Source organism: Choloepus didactylus, chromosome 21 (assembly GCF_015220235.1).
Source record: "Choloepus didactylus isolate mChoDid1 chromosome 21, mChoDid1.pri, whole genome shotgun sequence".
Taxonomy (NCBI): Eukaryota; Metazoa; Chordata; class Mammalia; order Pilosa; family Megalonychidae; genus Choloepus; species Choloepus didactylus.
The window spans coordinates 10,565,169-10,587,914 of NC_051327.1; the positions used below are offsets into that span (position 1 = coordinate 10,565,169).

A 22,746-nucleotide genomic window follows, 5' to 3' on the forward strand; every position below is an offset into this window, starting at 1 on the left:
TGTAATACATTGATTGTTTTTCTTATGTTGAACCATCCTTGCATGCCTGGAATGAACCCCACTTGGTCATGGTGTATGATTTTTTTAATGTGTCTTTGGATTCGATTTGCAAGTATTTTGTTGAGGATTTTTGCATCTATATTCATTAGGGAGATTGGCCGGTAGTTTTCCTTTTTTGTAGCATCTTTGCCTGGTTTTGGTATTAGATTGATGTTAGCTTCATAAAATGAGTTAGGTAATGTTCCATTTTCTTCAATGTTTTGAAAGAGTTTGAGTAAGATTGGTGTCAGTTCTTTCTGGAAAGTTTGGTAGAATTCCCCTGTGAAGCCATCTGGCCCTGGGCATTTATTTGTGGGAAGATTTTTGATGACTGATTGGATCTCTTTGCTTGTGATGGGTTGGTTGAGGTCTTCTATTTCTTCTCTGGTCAGTCTAGGTTGTTCATATGTTTCCAGGAAATTGTCCATTTCCTCTACATTATCCAGTTTGTTGCCATACAGTTGTTCATAGTATCCTCTTATAATTTTTTTAATTTCTTCAGGATCTGCAGTTATGTCACCTTTTTCATTCATTATTTTGTTTATATGGGTCTTCTCTCTTTTTGATTTTGTCAGTCTAGCTAGGGGCTTGTCAATCTTGTTGATCTTCTCAAAGAACCAACTTTTGGTGATATTTATCCTCTCTATTGTTTTTTTGTTCTCTATGTCATTTATTTCTGCTTTAATCCTTGTTATTTCTTTTCTTCTACTTGGTTTAGGATTGGTTTGCTGTTCATTTTCTAGCTTCTTCAGTTGATCCATTAGTTCTTTGATTTTGGCTCTTTCTTCCTTTTTAATATATGCGTGTAGTGCTATAAATTTCCCCCTCAGCACTGCTTTTGCTGCATCCCATAGGTTTTGGTATGTTGTGTTCTCATTTTCATTCGTCTCTATATATTTAGCAATTTCTCTTGCTATTTCTTCTTTAACCCACTGATTATTTAGGAGTGTGTTGTTTAACCTCCAGGTATTTGTGAATTTTCTAAGTCTCTGATGGTTATTGACTTCTAATTGTATTCCATTGTGGTCAGAGAATGTGCTTTGAATAATTTCAATCTTTTTAAATTTATTGAGGCTTGTTTTATGTCCCAGCATATGATCTATTCTGGAGAAAGTTCCATGAGCACTAGAAAAGTATGTGTATCCTGGTGATTTGGGATGTAATGTCCTGTAGATGTCTGTTAAATCTAATTCATTTATCAGATTGTTTAGGTTTTCAATTTCCTTATTGGTCTTCTGTCTGGTTGATCTATCTATAGGAGAGAGTGATGTGTTGAAGTCTCCCACAATTCTTGTGGAAACATCAATTGCTTCCTTTAGTTTTGCCAGTGTTTCTCTCATGTATTTTGTGGCACCTTGATTGGGTGCATAGACATTTACGATTGTTATTTCTTCCTGTTGAATTGCCCCTTTTATTAGTATGTAGTGGCCTTCTTTGTCTCTCAAAACATCCCTGCATTTGAAGTCTATTTTATCTGAGATTAATATTGCTACACCTGCTTTCTTTTGGCTGTAGCTTGCATGAAATATTTTTTTCCATCCTTTCACTTTCAGTTTCTTTGTGTCCCTGTGTCTAAGATGAGTCTCTTGTATGCAACATATTGATGGTTCATTTTTTTTGATCCATTCTGCGAATCTATATCTTTTAATTGGGGAGTTTAATCCATTTACATTCAACATTATAACCGTGAAGGCATTTCTTGAATCGGCCATCTTATCCTTTGGTTTATGTTTGTCATATTTTTCCCCTCTGTCTATTAATATCCTTTATTGTACCCATACCGAATCTCTTTAGTACTGAACCTTTCTCCAAGTCTCTCTGTCCTTTCTTTGTTTCTCTGTCTGTAGGGCTCCCTTGAGTATCTCCAGTAGGGCAGGTCTCTTGTTAGCAAATTCTCTCAGCATTTGTTTGTCTGTGAAAAATTTAAGCTCTCCCTCAAATTTGAAGGAGAGCTTTGCTGGATAAAGTATTCTTGGCTGGAAATTTTTCTCACTCAGAATTTTGAATACATCGTGCCACTGCCTTCTTGCCTCCATGGTGGCTGCTGAGTAGTCACTACTTAGTCTTATACTGTTTCCTTTGTATGTGGTGAGTTGCTTTTCTCTTGCTGCTTTCAGAACTTGCTCCTTCTCTTCTGTGTTTGACAGTGTGATCAGTATATGTCTCGGAGTGGGTTTATTTGGATTTATTCTATTTGGGGTTCGCTGAGCATTTATGATTTGTGTATTTATGTTGTTTAGAAGATTTGGGAAGTTTTCCCCAACAATTTCTTTGAATACTCTTCCTAGACCTTTACCCTTTTCTTCCCCTTCTGGGACACCAATGAGTCTTATATTTGGACGTTTCAAATTATCTATCATATCCCTGAGGTCCATTTCGATTTTTTCAATTTTTTTCCCCATTCTTTCTTTTATGCTTTCATTTTCCATTCTGTCATCTTCGAGGTCACTGATTCATTGTTCAACTTCCTCTAGTCTTGTACTATGAGTGTCCAGAATCTTTTTAATTTGGTCAACAGTTTCTTTAATTTCCATAAGATCATCCATTTTTTTATTTAGTCTTGCAATGTCTTCTTTATGCTCTTCTAGGGTCTTCTTGATATCCTTTGTATCCCGTACTATGGTCTCATTGTTCATCTTTAGTTCTTTGAGTAGCTGCTCTAGGTGCTGTGTCTCTTCTGTTCTTTTGATTTGGGTGCTTGGGCTTGGGTTATCCATATCGTCTGGTTTTTTCATATGCTTTGTAATTTTCTGTTGTTTTTGGCCTCGTGGCATTTGCTGAACTTGATAGGGTTCTTTTAGGATTTGTAGACCAATTGAAGTCCTTATCTCTAATTTATCAGATCTACAGCTTCGTGGAGTACACTTTCTCTAACTAACCAGCAGGTGGCGTCCACGAGCCACCTGTTCTCCCCAAGCCAGTTCTCCCCTGCTTAGCCTTTTTGGTGAGTGGGGGAGTGAGTCTTGTGGGGTCCAATTGGTGTACCAAGCTTGCGTGTGTAGTTGGTGTTGCCTGCCCTGTATATGGGGCGTGTTTCTGGGCAGTCAGGGAGGGGGGGGGTGGCTCTAACAATCAAATCTCCCTGGTGATCCTAGAGTTTTAAGGCTGCTGCAATAGTCTAATCCTTCAGTTCAGTCCTGCCACAGTTTGTTCCTGCCACTGACCCACAAGTCCTTGGTATTGGCGTATGGCTCCTGAGACTTGCAAGTGGGCCCCTCTTCCAGGCCGTGCACCCCCTGGTCCTCTGTTGAGGGATGACTGTGCTATGTCACAGGTGAGTGCCGTTCCCCCGGGGCAGTTCTGGGCTGCTGGGCTGTGTAGGGAGGCTCCCAGTCTGCTGAAATGATGGCTGAATGGGGCTTTGTTAATTCACACTGCTCTACCTTCCAAACTCTGGGACAATCAGCTGAGGTTGCAGGGAAGGCTAATGTCCACGCCCAGTTTTGTGGTGTGTGCCTGTTATCTGAAGCACTTCCGTCACACTGGGTTGTCTGGGGCAGTTCTGGGCTATGGGGCTGGCGATGGGCAGGAGTGTTTCCTGTCTACCAGGATGATGGCTGTGAGCGGACACCCCCCTTTTCTTGGGAAGTTGTGGTGTTTAGTGAATTTTCTCAGCCACTGGATTATTGCGTTTTGTCTCAGAGCTCTCCTAGTTCTGCTCTTGACTTGACCTGCCCAAATTGCAGGTCTTTGAAGCTTTCTGTATTTGGCTTCTTAGAGTAATTGTTTTAGAAAAAGAAAAAAGGATTAAAAAAAAAAAAAAAAAAGGCCCTCCTCAGAGATCTAATGGGTTATTGAAATGCTAAGAGACAAAGCTACCAGGGCCATTAAGGAAAGGTCCACAGGGCAGAGAGATCAGCTTTTCTTCGGGATTTGCATATGCGCCTCAGGGCCCGAGCTCGGGCCTGAGCTCTGCCCTTCCCCCTTCCAGGCTCACCAGAACTCCAAAAATCCTCCGCTTTTATTTTGGAGTTTTTCGTGTTGTTTTTTTTTCTATGCCTGTCTCCTCTCTGCTGGGCTGGCTGCTCTCAGATTCTCTGGTGTCTGGTCTCCGTCTATCTATGGTTGGTGTTTGGATCAGCAGAATGAGTTTCCGATAAGGGCTGCCACTGCAGTTCTCCCTTCTCCTTCCCGGAGCTGACAGCCCCTCCTCCCACAGGACTGAGCCTGGCAGGGAGGGGCGTGGGTCCCCTGGCCGCAAAAACTTACAGATTTTGCTGATCTCAGCAGTTCCACGTTTTCATGAGTGTTGTATGAAGTATGCCCAAAGTCAGATTGCTCTGTGGTGTCCAGTCCACACAGTTCCTGGCTTTCTACCTCCTTTCCTGGAGGAGTAACTAAAACATACAGCTCACCAGTCTGCCATCTTGCCCCGCCCCCACTTTGCTGATTTTTTAAATTAAATTCAGTTTTATTGAGATATACTCACATACCATACAATCATCCGTGGTGTACAATCAACTGTTCACAGTACCATCTTATAGTTATGCCTTCGTCACCTCTATTTTTGAACATTTTCCTTACAACAGAAAGACTAAGAATAAAAAATAAAAGTAAAAAAGAACACCCAAACCATTCCCCCCCCATCCCACCCTATTTTCATTCGGTTTTTGTCCCCATTTTTCTACTTATCCATCCATCCACTGGATAAAGGAAGTGCGATCCACAAGGTTTTCACAATCACACTGTCACCCACTGTAAGCTACATTGTTACACAATTGTCTTTAGGAGTCAAGGCTACTGCGTTGGAGTTTGATAGTTTCAGGTATTTACTTCTAGCTACTCCAATACATTAAAACCTAAAAAGGATTATCTATATAATGCATCAGAATGTCCACTCAACTGCATTTGAAATCTCTCAGCCACTGAAACTTTATTTCGTTTGATTTTGCATCCCTCTTTTGGTCAAGAAGATGTTCTCAATCCCATGATGCCGGGTCCAGATTCATCCCTGGGAGTCATCTCCTGCGTTGCCAGGGAGATTTACACCCCTGGGAGTCAGGTCTCACATGGGGGCAGGGCAGAGTTCACCTGCTGAGTTGGCTTAGCTAGAGAGACAGGGCCATATCTGAGCATGCTTTGTTGATTTTAAAGTAAATTACTTATTCTAAAAAACATTTAATTATAAAAACAGCATTTTCATTGAAAACAAGTGACAGAATGTGTAAAGTTAAGTGTTAAAAAGCTCCCACAGACTGAGAGTATCTTCTTGACCAAAAGGGGATGCAAAATGAGACGAAATAGTTTCAGTGGCTGAGAGATTTCAAATGGAGTCGAGAGGTCACTCTGGTGGACATTCTTATGCACTATATAGATAACACCTCTTAGGTTTTAATGTATTGGAATAGCTAGAAGTAAATACCTGAAACTACCAAACTCTAACCCAGCAGTCTGGACTCCTGAAGGCGATTATATAATAATGTAGATTACAAGGGGTGACAGTGTGATTGTGACGACCTTGTGGATCACACCCCCTTTATCTAGTGTATGGATAAGTAGAAAAATGGGGATAAAAACTAAAGGACAAATGGGATGGGATGGGGGGGATGGTTTGGGTGTTCCTTTTTCACTTTTATTTTTTATTCTTGTTCTGGTTCTTTCTGATGTAAGGAAAATGTTCAGAGATAGATTGCGGTGATGAACGCATAACTATGTGATCATACTGTGGACAGTTGATTGTATACCATGGATGATTGTATGGTGTGTGAATGTATTTCAATAAAACTGAATTTGATTAAAAAAAAAAAAAAAAAAGCTCCCACAGTGTAAATCTCTCTGGCAATGTGGAATATGACTTCCGGGGAAGAATCTAGACCTGGCATCGTGGAATGGGATGTGAAATGAAACGAAACAAGTTTCAGTGGGTGAGAGATTCCAAAAGGAGCCAAGAGGTCACTCTGGTGGGCACTCTTACGCACAATATGAACAACTCTTTTGGGTTCTAATGAATTGGAATAGCTAGCAGTAAATACCTGAAACTATCAAACTACAACCCAGAACCCTTGAATCTTGAAGACAATTGTATAAAAATGTAGCTTATGAGGGGTGACAATGTGATTGGGAAAGCAATGTGGATCACACTCCCCTTTGTCCAGTGTATGGATGGATGAGTAGAAAAATGGAGACAAAAAAAAAAAAAAGCACCCAGTGTTCTTTTTTTACTTTAATTGTTCTTTTTCACTTTAACTTTTATTCTTACTACTTTTGTGTGTGTGGTAATGAAAATGTTCAAAAATTAATTTTGGTGATGGACACACAACTATATATATGGTGGTACTGTGAACAATTGATAGTACGCTTTGTATGACTGCATGGTATGTGAACATATCTCAATAAAATTGAATTATTTAAAAAAATTGAATTAAAAAAAAAGCTCCCACACTTTCCTTCCATTTCACTCCCCAGAGGCAACCCCTATTAACAATATTTTTTAACCAGCTTTATGGGGTATAATACACATACCATATAATTCAACTATGAAAGTGTGCAATTCAGTGTTTTTTGGTATAGTCACAGGATTGTGCAACCATCACTACAATCTAATTTTAGAACATTTTCATCCCCCCTAAAACTCCATACCCATTAGCTGTCACTCCCCAACCCTCCCCCAGTGCTACTCCCCGCCTGCAGCACCCCACCTCACCCCACCTCCAGCTCCCTAGCCCCTGGCAACTGTTAATCTACTTTCTGCCTCTATAGATTTGCATATTCTGGATATTTCATATAAAATGGAATCTTATGATATGTGGTCTTTTGTGTCTGGCTTCTTTCAGTTAGCATGCTCTTGAGGGTCATCTATGCTGTAGGAAGTATCAGTACTTCATTCCTTTTTTATTGCCAATTAGTATTCCATTGCATGACTGTACCACATTTAATTTAACCATTTATCAGTCACAATTATATATGCCTTCTGTATTTGTTGAGATTATCTGGATTTGGATCTCTGTGGGGCAAGTTCCTAAGTGAATGACCTTGGGTAAATCATAACTTCTCCAAAGCTTTGCCTCAGTTTTCTCAATTGAAAAATGTGAATAATAATGAACTCTAACTCACAGTACTGTCCTAGTATTTAATATTTGATTAGCACTTACTATGTGCTGGGCACTTTATAATGATGGCCTAACAGACCTCTGATTTACAGATTAGGGAACTGTGGCTGGGGAGGTTAAGTCATCTCCGCAAGGTCAAACAGCCTCTAAGAAACCAGTGGGGGCAAATAGGAACACAGGATGGCTAACTGCAAGGCCTGCACCATTAACAGTTAATCGCACGGAATAAAAAGTGTATAGCAAGGCCCTGACAGAGAATGGACTTAGTAAATGAAAACGGATAGAATATGAAAGTATTGAAAAGCAGAAAAAACCCTGCAATGGCCCCATTGCCCAAAGGCATCTGCTATTGTTAATATTTTGGTGCATTTCCTTCCAGCTTTTAAGAAATATTTCAAACATAGCAAAAAGTATAGTTGATAATGTAATAGACACCCATCCCCCCACCCCTGCTCTTTTAAAGACATAAAATCTAGTACCTCAGGGAGCTCTATCTCCCATACCCTCAAAGGTTTTTTTTTTTCTCCTATGCATTATTTTTCTTTATATAATTAGGATCACACTGCATTTTTTAGAAATCCTGTGTTGAGCATTTTCCCAGCATATCATTCCACAACATAGGTTTTTCATGGCTGAATACACAATACTATATGGTAGAAACATAATTTGTCTATTGAGTCCATATTGTGAGCATTTAGGTTATTTCCCAGCCAAAAAAAAAAAAAAAAAATCACTACATATACATCTTTGTTCAGGGAATCTAATAACTCCCTTTGCACAAATTCCCAGAAAAGCCCAAGGTCAGAGGTTGTGCCTCTGGTTAAAGCTCTTCATACTTTTTGCCAAATAGCTCTCAAGGGAAAAAGAAAAGGGTACAGGGATGAGGAGGGCTGGATTTTTTTTTTTTTCCTCCACCATTTAAAAACTTTTTATTCAATTATAACATACCGCGTAACCCGCACCCGGATCAAGAAAGAGAATAACTCCAGCGGCCCAGAAATCCCTTCGGCGCCCTCCCATCACTGCTCTCTGAAGAGTGGGATTCTCAAGCCGCAAACGCCTACTAACCCGATCAAATCTTTGGAATTTTAGTTTATTAATACTTTGATAAGACCTAGGCCAAGAAAACATCTGATAATTTACGTCTGCAAACGCTGGCTTGAAGACTGGCTGGACAAGAAAACAGGGTCCCCTTGGCTAAGTGCGCGCCAGACCGCACGGAGAGCCCAGTAAGATCTTCCAGGCTCCCGGCGTGCACCGCAGCAATCCCGGCGTGCGCCGCGGCGCCCAGAGCCGGCGACCCGGAAGGTTCGGCGTGGGCCGCGGGAGCAGGGGCGGCAGGGCCTTGTGAGGCTGTTAGTCCTGTGGCGTGCGGAGGCCACGAGGCGGGGACGACATGGAAGTGTAAGCTGTCCGGGGCGCGTTCCCGCTCTTAGGCCGGGGTCCACACCTGGGAGAGGGTTACACCGCTGGGAGCCGGGAGGCGTGGGGATGGGGCGACCTCTTACTGGCTTGTGGTAAGGGCGACAGCCCAGTCTTGAAGGGCTGTGGGGTCTGGGTGGGCGGGGAAGAAAGGGACTCTTGCCCTGCTTCTCTGAACCTTTCTTCCCCACCTTCTCACCTCCGTGGGACCGAGCAGACTGCCACTGGGCCCTGCCGCCGTTCATTCGTGCCTTCCCTCTCCCGCAGTCGTTTACACGCATTTCCTAGGTCCCAGTGGGGAGCCGGGCCCGGTATCTGAGCAGCGATTTAGGAATAAATTCATGAGTCCAGCCTGGAAGTACCAGGAGGGGAGACGGTTAAGTGTTGGAATAGAGCTTAGGGGCAGTGGGTTCCCACTTGGGGGAACCCTCACTCGAAAGAGGTGCCCAGTGAGTTTGATGAGAAGCTGGTAGCCCTGTGGAGGAAGGGGCAAGTGTTCTGCCGAGAAGGGAGTGCGGGAGCCAGGTCGGGGACTGAAGAAACAGAAAGGGTGGGGGATAGACAGGGGTACGAGCTGTTTTAACAATTTAGCTCTGCATTGTCTTTTGCCTGTTTGCTCCTTGTTCCACGTGCAAATGGGAGTTTGTTGTTGTTTTCTCGTCATCTACTCTGCACGTGCAGTTTTACTTGGTTGACATTAACTTGTAGGTACACCTGTATTGTGTTCATGATAGCACCTAGTTCCTTTATGTTCTTTTACTTAAGTTTAATGGTTATATGTACTACAGTTTTTCTGCCTTATTTGATCTTAACACAATACGTATATATAACTGAAATAAAGGCTTCATGAAACAATATTTACTTTTACTGTATGCTGTACACTCTGACATTGACGATTCTGTTTCATTAAAAGAATGCTAACTTGGTTGTCTATATGTTACCAGAATAAAAAATTTAAAAAAAAGACAACAACCTTAGAACTATACAACACAAAAAGTGAACCCTCATGTAAACATAATAACTATAGTTAATATGTAATTATAATAATATTTTTTCATCAGTTGCAGCAGAGGTACCACACCATGCAAAATGTTAATAGAGAAAACTGTGTGTATGGGGGTGGGGGGAGTATATGGGAAGTCTACTTTCTGCATAATTTTTCTGTAAACCTGTAACTGCTCTAATAAAAAACATTTAAAGGGAAGAAGAAAAAAAAAAAAGAATACTGACCTTACCTATCTAATTGTTTTGTGACCATTAATGGGTTGCAACTGCAGCTTGAAAAACACTTGGTATAACTCTGGTCCAAGCCATCATCATCAATTTCTCCCTATTTACTAGAGCATTTCTTGTCAGCATACAAAACTGCTTTTATTTATCCATCTTAAAGAAAAAAAAAAATCCCTTGTCTCCTCATTCACTTGCTGCTCCATTTCTGTTTCCCATTATAACAAAATTTCATGATAGTTTATCTCTTTATTGTCTAAACCATTCTGTTGGGCTTTTATCTTCGTCACTCCACTTAATCTTGTGATGATTACCTGAGCTCTCCAGTTTGCCAGATCCAAAGATCCATTTTCTGGCATCAGCTTTCTTGATATCTCAGCAGCAGTTAATACAGTTGTCTATTTCTTCCTTCTAGAAACATTTATTGTCCTTCTGATGTGTTCTCTTGGATTTCCTAGAGCCCTCCTACATCAAGGGCTACTTCTCAGTGTCCTTTCCTTCACCCCCCACCCCCCACCCCCCTTGTTGGCTTCTAAATGTTGACATATCTCAGGGCTCAATCCTGGGAACCCTTCTCTTCACACGCTCTCTCGTGGTTATTGTACCAATCTCTGCTGATGATTCTGCAAATTATATTTCTAGCCCTTTTCTCTCTCCTGAGTTCTAGACTTCAATTCTCCACTACTTATTTGACATCTCCATTTGGGTGTTGAAAAGGCAACTCAGACTTGACATTTCCAAAACAGAAGCATTGATATTTTCTTCTCCAGCCCAACCTGCTTGTATCTTAGTTGTTAGGACCATCATCCACCCAGGTGCTTATACAAAATCTAGTCCTTCTGGTCTTTCACTGTTCCTCACCCCTAAATGCTATCCTGTCACCTCCACCTTCAGAATATATTCTGAATGCAGTTTTCACTTTCTCCACTGCTAACTGTAGTTTCTGGACTGGATTCAAGAAGTAGCCTTTGGTTTCCATTCTTGCCCTCCTCCATTCCATTCTCCACACAGCAGCCAGAATGATCTTAAAATATTAATTGGATCATTCCCTGTGTAAAACCGTTCATTGCTCTTAGGGAAATCCAGATTCCTTACTAGAACCTACCTGTCTTACCTGGATGTCTTAGAGTGTGCTAAGTTTTTCAAAAGTTAATGTAGTCACTGAGATTTCCAGATTTCCTACTCACCAACCCTTTCTCTTGCCCCCTCCCCACCCCTCAAACACTCACATGCATGCACATGCACTGTACTCCGATCATAAACCTACTGAACTGTTTCCTACTTCAGGGTCTTTGCACTGCTGTTCCCTCTACCTGATATACTCTTCTCCTGCACTATTTTGATAGCTCAGCTTGAGTGTACCTTTTCATAGTTGCCTTTCTTCTTAGTTGGTCCAGAATAAGTTCTTCTTTTTGTCTCTTGTAGCACCTTGATTTATTTTTCCCTTAAATCATTACTAGTTCTAATAATAAGTTTACATTTACTTGTTTAGTGCCTTGTCTCCCTCACAAGAGTAAAACTCCACTAGAACAAGGACAATGTTTGTTTACCTAGTCCTTAGCACTGCATCTGGCAAAGAGTAGGGATTCAGCAAATACTTGTTGAATGAACAAGTGTTGCTCATTAATGAACAATATTTCATTAGTTTAATCTGTAAAACGTAATTAACTAGCTTCCTAATTGCTGAACATGTAGATTTTCAGATTTTCCTAAGTGAAATGGTTTGAATCATGGGGGTTTATTCCTGTAACAACCTGTTCACTTCTCCCAAGGAGTAGTGACTTACTGAACCTAATCAAGAATTTTGTAGCTAGGAGTTTATGGAAAAATGAGGTTTTCCCAGGGAGACAGTATGGTTTGAGAGTAGAAGGCCCTGAAGCAGAAAGGTCTGGAAGTCTGACTTCTAGTTCCTGCACAGCCTCCAGCTTTAGGTCTGACCTCTGGAAGTCTGGTCCTTAGGCTCCTCAGCAGCAGGAGTCTCTAAGAGGACAAAGATTGTACCTCTATCAGGCTCTCCCAGGACCAGGAGTGAGGAGACACAACTTCCCTGAGTTTTTGCTTTTTTTTCTTCAATTGTTGAGTAAATACCTCTAGTGAATAATACATGTAAACATACATCAGAAACTTTTAAAGAGGTGGGAGATATTTATGTTTTATTTGATTGACAATTTTAAAAATCAGTACTTTTTGACTATTTGAAAACACTTTTTCCTTAGGTAAAAGAATACAAAATATTCATAGTAAAATAAGTATTTGTATATGTAAGGTAGTTGATATTTGGCTAACTTTCTAATGCCTTAGGATCATTTATATGTCTGGAAACTGTATTTACTCTCTTTATTCTTGATCTTAATATGCACAGTAAAATGGGCTCTTTATTTTTTTATCCTCTGTATCCTTTTAAGGTAGTGTCAGGGTTTCCTTCATTTTATAGCTGGAAACACTGAGGTTTAAAGAAGTTAAGTAATAGGTTCCCTTAACAATTCAGTAACAGGACTGGAAAGGGGAAACTTGTTTGCTACCTCCCGAGAGAGTGTTACAGGTTAAATTGTTGCTTGACTTCAAAGACTGTCCAGTTATTCCTGAATTTAGGTTTTCAGAACAAGACTTGAACTGGTATTGGAGGTTGAACATAGGAGAATTTCAGCAATTTTGTTGGTCATTGCATTGGCAAGAGTTAACTCTGTGACAATTGGGAGGCACCGTTTGCATGGGCTTTTTTGTGGATGTGTGTGCGTCTAACGGAAGTCTGTCAATAGATCATTTTGTTCTGTTTATTCAGAATTTGCTCTTCCAAAGTAGTTGTTTACATCCATTAAATTGACTCAGCAAGTTCAGCAGATTTTACAGGTTAAATTTCAAATAACAAGTCAACCTCAGTCAACTAATTCAGTTCTCAAGGAAATTAAGTGACCGCCTGTAAGATAGATTGTCTTTAAAATTCACATGGAATATTTGCTTTAAACACCTGTAAATAAAATAGGTCTTGTTCTATTTTTTTTTAATCTTCATTTTATTGAGATAGATTCACATACCACGCAGTTATACAAAACAAATCATACTTTCGATTGTTTACAGTACCATTACATAGTTGTACATTCATCACCTAAATCAATCCCTGACACCTTCATTAGCACACACACAAAAATAACAAGAATAATAATTAGAGTGAAAAAGAGCAATTGAAGTAAAAAAGAACACTGGGTACCTTTGTTTGTTTCCTTCCCCTATTTTTCTACTCATCCATCCATAAACTAGACAAAGTGGAGTGTGGTCCTTATGGCTTTCCCAATCCCATTGTCACCCCTCATAGGCTACATTTTTATACAACTGTCTTCGAGATTCATGGGTTCTGGGTTGTAGTTTGATAGTTTCAGGTATCCACCACCAGCTACCCCAATTCTTTAGAACCTAAAAAGGGTTGTCTAAAGTGTGCATAAGAGTGCCCACCAGAGTGACCTCTCGGCTCCTTTTGGAATCTCTCTGCCACTGAAGCTTATTTCATTTCCTTTCACATCCCCCTTTTGGTCAAGAAGATGTTCTCCGTCCCACGATGCCAGGTCTACATTCCTCCCCGGGAGTCATATTCCATGTTGCCAGGGAGATTCACTCCCCTGGGTGTCTGATCCCACGTAGGGGGGAGGGCAGTGATTTCACCTTTCAAGTTGGCTTAGCCAGAGAGAGAGGGCCACATCTAAGCAACAAAGAGGCATTCGGGAGGAGGCTCTTAGGCACAACCATAGGGAGGCCTAGCCTCTCCTTTGCAGCAACCGTCTTCCCAAGGGTAAAACTTATGGTAGAGGGCTCAACCCATCAAACCACCAGTCCCCTATGTCTGTGGTCATGTTAGCAACCATGGAGGTGGGGTAGGCCAATACCCCTGCATTCTCCACAGGCTCCTCAAGGGGGCACTACATCTTTTTTTTCCTTGTTTTTCTTTTTTTTTTTTTTAACTTTCCCTTCTTTTTTAAATCAACTGTATGAAAAAAAAGTTAAAAAGAAAATAAACATACAATAGGTCTTGTTCTATTTTAAGTCCTACAGGAGAATGTGAAATTTTTTGTAGGTGGAAAGTTTCTACAAGTCTTAGCGCTTGTTGAATGTATTACATAATTCTAACCCATTACCTATAGAGCAGGCAAGTCTTGCTTTTTAGGGATCAACACCTGATAAATATTTATTTCTCGGATGTGATAATTGACAGGTTTTAGAAGATCTAAAATACATTGGGGGAAAATGCATTTTATGTCCTTAATTATAATATGTTACAGTATTGTCTTTTTTCAAAATTCTTTATTTTAACTTTACACTTCCATTTTCTTCAAATTTTTAGCTTGAAAAATTGCAAACTTATGGGACAGTTGCAAAAGTAGTAAAAATAACTGTATACCCTTTACCTAGAGTTGCCATTTCTTAACATTTTGATGTATTTGCCTTATCTCTGTCTCCCCACCCCACACACATATACACGTATTTTACTGAACCACTTGAGAGTTAGCTGTAGACATATTGTCACTTCACCCCTTCTAAAAAGTGGGCCTTCTCCTTTGTAACTACAATACCACACAGGAATATTATCACTAATGTAATAACTTTTATTAAAATACAGTCTGTATTCAGTTTTCTCCAGTTCTCCCAGTGATGTCCTTTCAGCTGGGTTTCTTTGTTCCTGACCCAGGATCTAGTCAAGGATCACACATTGCATTTAGTTGCCATGTTTCTTTAATTTCCTTTTCCTAGAACACTTTCCTAGCATCTTTTTGTGACATTGACATTGTGACACTGACATTGACATTTTTGAAGATTCAGGCTAGACATTTTGAATGTCTCTCAGTTTGAATTTGTCTGATTATATCATGGCTAGACTTAAATTAGTTTTTTGGCAAGATTGCTATACGGGTGTATCTTTCTCAGTGCATCACATTAGGGGCATATGTCAGAATGAACCATTATTGCTGCTGTTAAATTTGATGACTTGATTAAGTTGATTCTGGTCAGATCTCACCCTGTCTTGTTTCTCCAAAACCTGTCACTTAGTGGTGGTGATGTTAACTTCTTATGGATCAAAACTTTGAAAAAATTCACCAATACATGTAATGCTTCACAAACAGTAGACCTGTACTCCATGACATTTTATTAAATAAAGGAAGGCCAAACATATATTGGCATTCACTCAGTAAATATTTAGCTGGGTTAAAAAAACAACAACAGTTATTTAGTGTCCTAATAAAAGAAAAACAGTGACTAAATCAGCTCTTGCTAGCCAGTCTGCAAGTTGCAGTACTTATTTTAACATTCATAATTCTCTTGGCCCCATCACGGAGATTTGTTGAAATACACACGAAAGGGTTTTCTTCCTTCTTTTATATTGGTTCTAGAAAGGGCAAATGATGTTTTTTGAATTCTTGCATTAACACTATTGACTTGGGCAGTGGGGAAATAACTTGGAAGGGCGAAGGACAGGTTTCCCAAGACATGGAATATTCTGCATGACAGAGGAGAGCCCATGTTTTGGAAATGAAGTTATAGCCATGGCACCTGAGATGGAGCCATGGCCCCTGAGGAAAAATAACATTTATGTTTTTTTTTCCTAGCCTGTTCCACAAAGGGATATCTTAGTCATCTTGTATATTAGGGAGCACAGGGAATTGTAACTCAATTTTCAAGCAAAGATAGGAGGAAGCCTGTGGACAGATTTCCTGATTAAGTAGGCAAAGATAGCATGTGGCTGTCATTTTTAATTTTAAATGAACAGTATCACATATGCTAATTATGTATCATCCTTCCTGTGTTAGGTTCTTTTTGAATCTAATTATATTCTTTGTGACCTGAGTGTAGTTGTGGCCATCTGAGCAACACATCACTTTTGTGAAATCGTCGTGATTTGTTGAATCAGTAGTAGCGTTTGGTAAGCTTCACAGGCTGGTTTGATCACGGTGGTGACACCACTATGCTGATGACCTAAGGCCTAGGTTGGATCCCTTTGTTGACCACCTGTTAGTTTTGCTTCCTGTTTAGCTCATGTTTTTGAAAATCTGTGGCACCATTTTCATCATACAGTCCCATTCCTGATTTAAGAACATACAGTGGTCCCTACTGTACATTTGTCAGGTCCCAATTCCTCTACCTGAATTTTCAGGGTTCTGTGTTACCATCTAATCTGGTCTCATTTTCACAACTCCATAGTTATTTTTCAATGAGTTAGGTTTCTTACTGTGTGGTTTTGAGCAAGTTACTTAATTTCATCATCTACAGCATAGGAATCATAAAAATAGCATCTATATCACAAGATTTTAATTAAAAATTAAGTGAGAAATAATAGTCTCAAAATGTTAAAATTGGTGGATCTGGGGGTAGGGAGTATGTTGGAGTCTCCAGTATGGAGTTTGTATTATTTTTTTAACTGTCCTGTAAGTTTGAAATTATTTCAAAATAAAATTATTTCAAAATGAGTTAAAAAAGAAAAACAAATAAATAGCCTCCATTTATGGAGACCTAATAAATTCCAGGAACTGTGCTAAACTTTTAAAATTTGTTTACAAGTTCACACAGCTAATGTATGGTGGTTTAGAATGTAGGCAGTGTGGCTCCAGAGCCTCTACTTTTAAACCTCTATGCTATACTTCTGGGTACTAGTTTATCCCCTTTTATTATTTTGGATGGGGAAGCTTAGGGAGCTAAATAACTTACCAAAACTCACACATCTCCTAAGTGGCAGAGCTGAAATATGAACCCAGATCTGTCTGGTTTTAGAACTGCTTTCTTCACTGTAGTTTGATTCTAACTGGGTCTGAATCCTACCTCAGACATGCATTGCTTGTGGGCAGTTGGGTCATTGATCTCCATTCCCTGTGCCATTGTTTTGTTGTCTTTAAAATGATGATAATCATGAAATTGTTATTAAATAAGTTAACACAGTAAAGAAAAAACTTTCTTTAAAAAATTCCCCCCAAAATAGCACATTGTGTTAATTCACACTATACTGCATCTAAAATGCTAAAAACAATAAATACTTTTTGATATGATATTGCAGGATGGATGAACTAAAATTTAATGTCATTGTGCCAGTTTGAATGTATGATGTCCCCCAAAATGCCATTATCTTTGATGCAATCTTGTGTGGGCAGACATATAAGATTAAGTTGGAACCTTTGGATTAGGTTGCTTCCGTGGAGATGCGTCCCACCCAACTGTGGGTGATAACTCTGATTGGATAATTTCCAAGGAGGAGTGGCCCCACCCATTCAGCATGGACCTTGATTAGTTTACTAGAGCACTATATAAGCTCAGACAGAAGGAGCCAGCTTGTTACAACCAAGAGGGACACTGAAGAACGCACAGGAGCTGAGAGAGGAGCTTCAACTTAAAGAGACATTTTGGAGACGGCCTTTGAAAGCAGATGCCAGCCACGTGCCTTCCCAGCTAACGGAGGTTTTCCAGATGCCATTGGCCAGCCTCCAGTGAAGGTTTCCAATTGTTGATGTGTTACCTTGGACACTTTATGGCCTTACACTTTATGGCCTTAAGACTATAACTGTGTAACCAAATAAACCCCCTTTTATAAAAGCCGGTCCGTTTCTGGTGTTTTGCATTCTGGCAGCATTAGCAAACCAGAACAGTCCTATTGTTGTGTTCATTTGTACGTGAAAGGTGACATTTTGCCTTGATTGACTATTACATGGGAGTACCAGGTTTTTAGTTACCTGCTTGACCTGTGAACTCCACCTATTGAGTTGATGTAGAAGATGAACACCTTTGAACTTTTGTGGATTCTCTGGCAGGATTCCTGATGTTGCTGTAATTCCCAGTGGTGACGCAAATGTTAAGGAGCTCATTTCTGTTTATTCAGCAGGACATGGCTGCCCAAGATTGCAATAGCTGGTGGGAGACAGATGGTATTGGGGAGAGGACATGGGTACAACATGGAACATACTTTTTCTCCAGTTATTTCTACCACCCTCACTCTGTTTACTGACCCCCCTCCTTGTGGTTTTGTCCCACCTAACTTTTACTCAGATGTCTGACTTCTCTTAACTTCTGCCTGTTTAGATTAGGGATTAGTATAGTATTTTGATCACCTATCTGGTGATGGATGCCATGTAAGTGAAAAGAGAAATGTTCTGAAATTGTCCACAGCCAGCTAAACCATGGAGGACTTAGGAAATTTTTCAGTTTTAGGTGGTAGTCCTCAAATTCCTGAACTGGACTGCTTGATCTTGACAGAGGCATCATTTTACAGATATTTAACACCCACAAAGGAATGTGAGCCCAGATCAATGTTAATTTACTTTTCTTTTGCAGGAAGGATGCTAATTCTGCGCTGCTTAGTAATTATGAGGTAAATAGCTTTGACATTTTTCTCTCTGATAGTTTGCCCTTTGCTTCTGAAGAGTCTTGAAAGTTTTGGTTAGAAATGACTGAACTAATTTGGATTTTCCACTTCATTATTATGGGACAGATGACATCATCTGGTGGACCTGGTGAATATACGGTACTTCAGGGATGCTGGGAAGACTGGTTTATAGTAGGCAACCTTCCTTAAGCCCCAAAGATTCCAGATCTTTATTTGGGATGCCTTCATCAAATGGAAGTGTCTATTTAACAACCATTTCCATACTCAAAAATTTTTTATTTTTTATTTTATTTTTTATTTTTTTAATTTTTATTTTGAAATACTTTAAAACTTACAAGACACTTTGAAAAATAATACAGAGTCTATTGAGAGAACTTTAACATACCCTTTCCTCTCCCCAGAAGCCTAGATACACCAATTTTAACATTTTGCTACATTTGCTGGATCATTCTATTCATCTGTCTATAATCCAGTTTCTGAACACTTGGGTGTAGGTTGTATGCATCATGCTCCTTGAACATGTAGTACTTCCATGTACATTTCCTGAGAAACAAGGATATTCACTATGTGCCCACTTTAAGTACAGTTATCAAGTTAAGAAATTTAACTTTCATATAAAGCTTACAGTCTGTATTCCAATTTTTTTATATAAAGCTTACAGTGTATATTCCATTTTTTTCATATGTTCCAGTAATGTCCCTTTGAACCTTCCCTTATTAAATTCTGTCCAAGATTGTGTATTGCCTTTAATTGTCATTGTCTCTGGTTGCTGTATTTTTTTCAATTGTGGGAATGTATATACAACATAAATAAACACTCCCTTCCCATCTCTACCCCTCCCAAGCATACTCTTCAGTGGGGTTAATCACAATTACTATGTTGTGGTACCCTCATCATCTTCCATTACTAAACTTTCCCATCTCCCCACAATGAAACCTGGTGCCCACTATGCATTAACTCCCCATACTCCCTGCCCTCTGTGCTTGGCAACCTGTACTCTAAATTCTTTCTCTATGAATTTGCACATTCTCTGATATTTTCTTTGTAGTCACCATTGAGGCTTAATATCCTAAATCTATAACACTCTCGTTTGTTTAGATACCAACTTAACTTCAATCGAATACATAGATTTTTTTCCCTATACCTCTCTGTCTCCACAACTTTATGTCATTCTTGTCACAAATATTTATACATTATGAGTTCCAAACCACTAATTTCTCATTACATTTTATGCATTTGCCTTTAAAATTCTGTAGGAAGTAAAAAGTGGAGTTACAAACCAAAAATACAATATAACTGGCATTTATATTTGCCATTATCTTTACTGGAAATCTTATTTTTTCATGTGGCTTTGATCTGTTGTCAAGCATCATTTCCTTTTTTTTTTTAATTCAGTTTTATTGAGATAAATTCACATACCATACAGTCATCCATGGGGTATAATCAGCTGTTCACAGTACCATCATATAGTTGTGCATTCATCACCTCAATCTACTTTTGTACATTTTTCTTACACCAGAAAGAATCAGAATAAGAATAAAAAAATAAAAGGCAAAAAGAACACCGAAAACATCTCATACTCCTTTTCCCCTCTTTACTGGTTTGTATATATTATGCCCCCCAGAAAAAGCCATATTCTTGAATGCAGTCTTGTGGGAGAGATGTATTAGTGTGGATTGGGTTGGAACCTATGGTTCAGTGTCCATGGAGATGTGACCCGCCCAACTGTAGGTGATAACTCTGGTTGGATAATTGCCATGGAGGTGTGGCCCCGACCATTCAGCGTGGGCCTTGATTAGTTTACTGGAGCACGGTATAAGCTCAGACAGAAGGAGCTCACAGCTAGTTGTAGCTGAAACATTTTGAAGACGGCCATTGGAAGCTGATGCAGACATTTTGGAGAACACCGTTTTGAAACGCATCCTGGGAGAAAACAGATGCAGCCATGTGCCTTCCCAGCTAACAGAGGTTTTCCGGATGCCAATGGCCTTTCTTTCTTTTTTTTTTTTTTTTTTAACATTAGTATGTCCTTGATTGTTTATTTAAATTCTTGTATTAAGCACCCTTTACTTTTAAATTATTGTCTGTCCCTATACTCTTTTTTTATCTTCATTTTATTGAGATATATTCACATACCACGCAGTCATACAAAACAAATCATACATTCGATTGTTCACAGTACTCAAAAATTTTTTATAAAAGTAACCTTTTCCTAATTACAAACCTTTACCTATAAAATGCTTTTATACATTTATCCTTTTGATCCCCCCAAAAATCCTCATTTTGAAAGTGAAAGTTTATTTGACTCAATTATTAATAGCTTAATAGGAATTAATACCTTTGGAATTTTTGAACTTGGGGATGGGGTTGCTCGGGAGAGGGAGGAGCTTGGTAAGAGATAAAACATTGCTTTTGTCTACCTTTTGTTTTGCTTGAGTCCTATTTGGTAAAGCCATCTAATAGGTCAACTCCAGGTATAGGAAGAAACATTCATGCATTCACTGTCTATTTTCCATATGCCAGAGGCTAAACTCAGGAAGACTTAGAGGTGGTCTGAGTCTCCCCTGTGAGATATATAGAGAAAGTAATAAACACAACTGGCTGTATTCCTTCCCCAAGTCTTATCATAAATGTTGCTGCTTACAACAGGAGGTAAATGGTTATTGGCTAAGCCTCCTTGTCCAGTTTGAACTTTGCTAGGTATTTGGGTGTTTTTGTCCTTTGGAGAAGCATTGTATTCAGGTATCATGCTATTATTTCTGAAAGAAAGAGCATGCAGGGGAGGAGTTGCAGTGTGTCTAGTAACTGTCTGTAAGCCATTATTTCCCTTAATTCTCTGGTATGATCTAAATAGGAAAGAGATATTTCTTCCCCTTAGCACTAATACACATTTTACCCTTGTGGGGAAAATTAGCTTCTGAAATTCTGTTAGCTCTTTCTCCCCTTCCCTCCCCTCCTCCCTCCCCTTTCTCTCTTCTTTCCTCCCTCTCTCCCTCCTTTTCTTTCCCCCCACCCTTCCTTCCTTCCATATTTTATCACTTGCATCATAATTTTTCCTTTCCAGATTTATTATACTAGACTTTCATATTGGAAAAGCAGAATTCTTTTTTTTGAAAAAAATTATTTATGTTAGGAAAATTTGTTTTCAAACACTCAATGTATTTTTGAGAACAGAGGAGATTAGTGATGTGGTATATATTGATGAACATTTGAAATATTTTAAGTAGACTAATGAATTTGGATTATTTAACTTAAATAAAAGAACATTTTTTAAATGTCATGCTTCCCAGTCTCATAGTTGTTCTGATTAGATTAGAATTGGGGGGAGGGTTGTAGGAAGAAAGGAAGTACACTTTTCTATTTATTCTTCAAAAACATTGACCTTGAAATAGATACATTTCTTAACTTATAAAAATCTTTTGTGTGTATCTTCCTAGGTGTTCCAGTTACTAACTGATCTTAAAGAGCAGCGTAAAGAAAGTGGAAAGAATAAGCACAGTTCTGGGCAACAGAACTTGAATACTATCACCTATGAAGTAAGCCTGGGCTCCCTGGAGGGCCTACCTAGTGTTTGTTTATTCTGCTGGTGAGATTGGCCTCCAAATCAAGATTGCCTCTTACCTATTTGAGTGGCTTTACCGTAACTCAATTTTTATTCTATTTTTAAAACTAATACTTTTTATAGTATAAAACTTAGAAAGTACCAAAAAGCATAAAAAAGAAAGCAAACATAATTCATCATCTGGAGATAACCATGGTTGATGTTTTGGTGTATTCTTGTCCAACCTTATGCTTTATCCTTAAAAAGAAAGTTTAAGCCATTGTATTTGTTATATATTATGTTCTATCTTGTGTCTTTTTCAGTTCTTCTTTTGCCTCTAGGCTGAGACCCACCTGATTTTTGCACTTTTGAAAAACTCTTAATTTGGATGCTTGAGGTTTCTGTTTATTTTTCAGGATTGAAATTCCTTCCACGTTATGTCTAGGTGAGGTACCCTCTTAAAAAAAACAAAACTTTTTATTTGAGATAATTTTATACTTATGGAAGAGTTGCAGAGATAGTGCCAGGAGTTCCCATGTATCCTTCCCCTAGTTTTTCGTGTGTTAACGTCTTACATAACTATGATACAATTGTTAAAACTAAGAAATTAACATTGCTACAATACTATTAACTAAAATAAAGTTTTTATTTGAATTTCTCCAGTTTTTCAAATGCTGCCCTTTTTCTGTTCCAGAATCCAATCCAGGATAACATACTGCATTTAATTTTCATGCCTCCTTATTATCCCCCAATCTGAGACAATTCCATAATCAGTCTTTGCCTTCCATGACCTTGACACTGCTGAAGAGTACTGATCAGATATTTTTTAGAGTGTCATTCCATTTGGATTTGTCTGATGTTCTCTCATGATCAGATTGAAGTTATGGCTTTGGGGAAGAATAGCACAGAGGTAATGTGCCCTGTGCCTTACATGATATTAGGGGTTACATGACATCAGTATGTTGTGTTACCAGTGATGGTGACTTTGATCATTTGGCCAAAGTGGTATCTGCCAAATGTTTCCACTATAAATTTACTGTTTTTCCATTTCCATATTCTGTTTGTTTATAAAGAGTCACTAAGTCCAGCCCACACACAAGGGAAGGGGGGATTAA

The 22,746-nt window shown here is 39.1% G+C and overlaps 1 protein-coding gene across 2 annotated transcripts in view; it reads left to right on the forward strand.

The window, feature by feature from the left end:
* The window catches only part of LOC119517733 (CGRP receptor component), a 123,747-nt gene that overhangs the window by 78,907 nt on the left and 22,094 nt on the right, over window positions 1–22,746 (forward strand). Inside the window, exons 1-3 of one of the 2 annotated variants that reach the window (XM_037814700.1) lie at window positions 8,370–8,492; window positions 18,039–18,075; window positions 21,528–21,626. In XM_037814700.1, the coding sequence (XP_037670628.1) occupies window positions 8,485–8,492; window positions 18,039–18,075; window positions 21,528–21,626 (144 nt within the window). In that variant the 5' untranslated portion in view covers window positions 8,370–8,484. Of the gene's footprint in view, window positions 1–8,369; window positions 8,493–18,038; window positions 18,076–21,527; window positions 21,627–22,746 lie in introns of those variants that run through there. The other variant, XM_037814701.1, reaches the window with a different exon arrangement.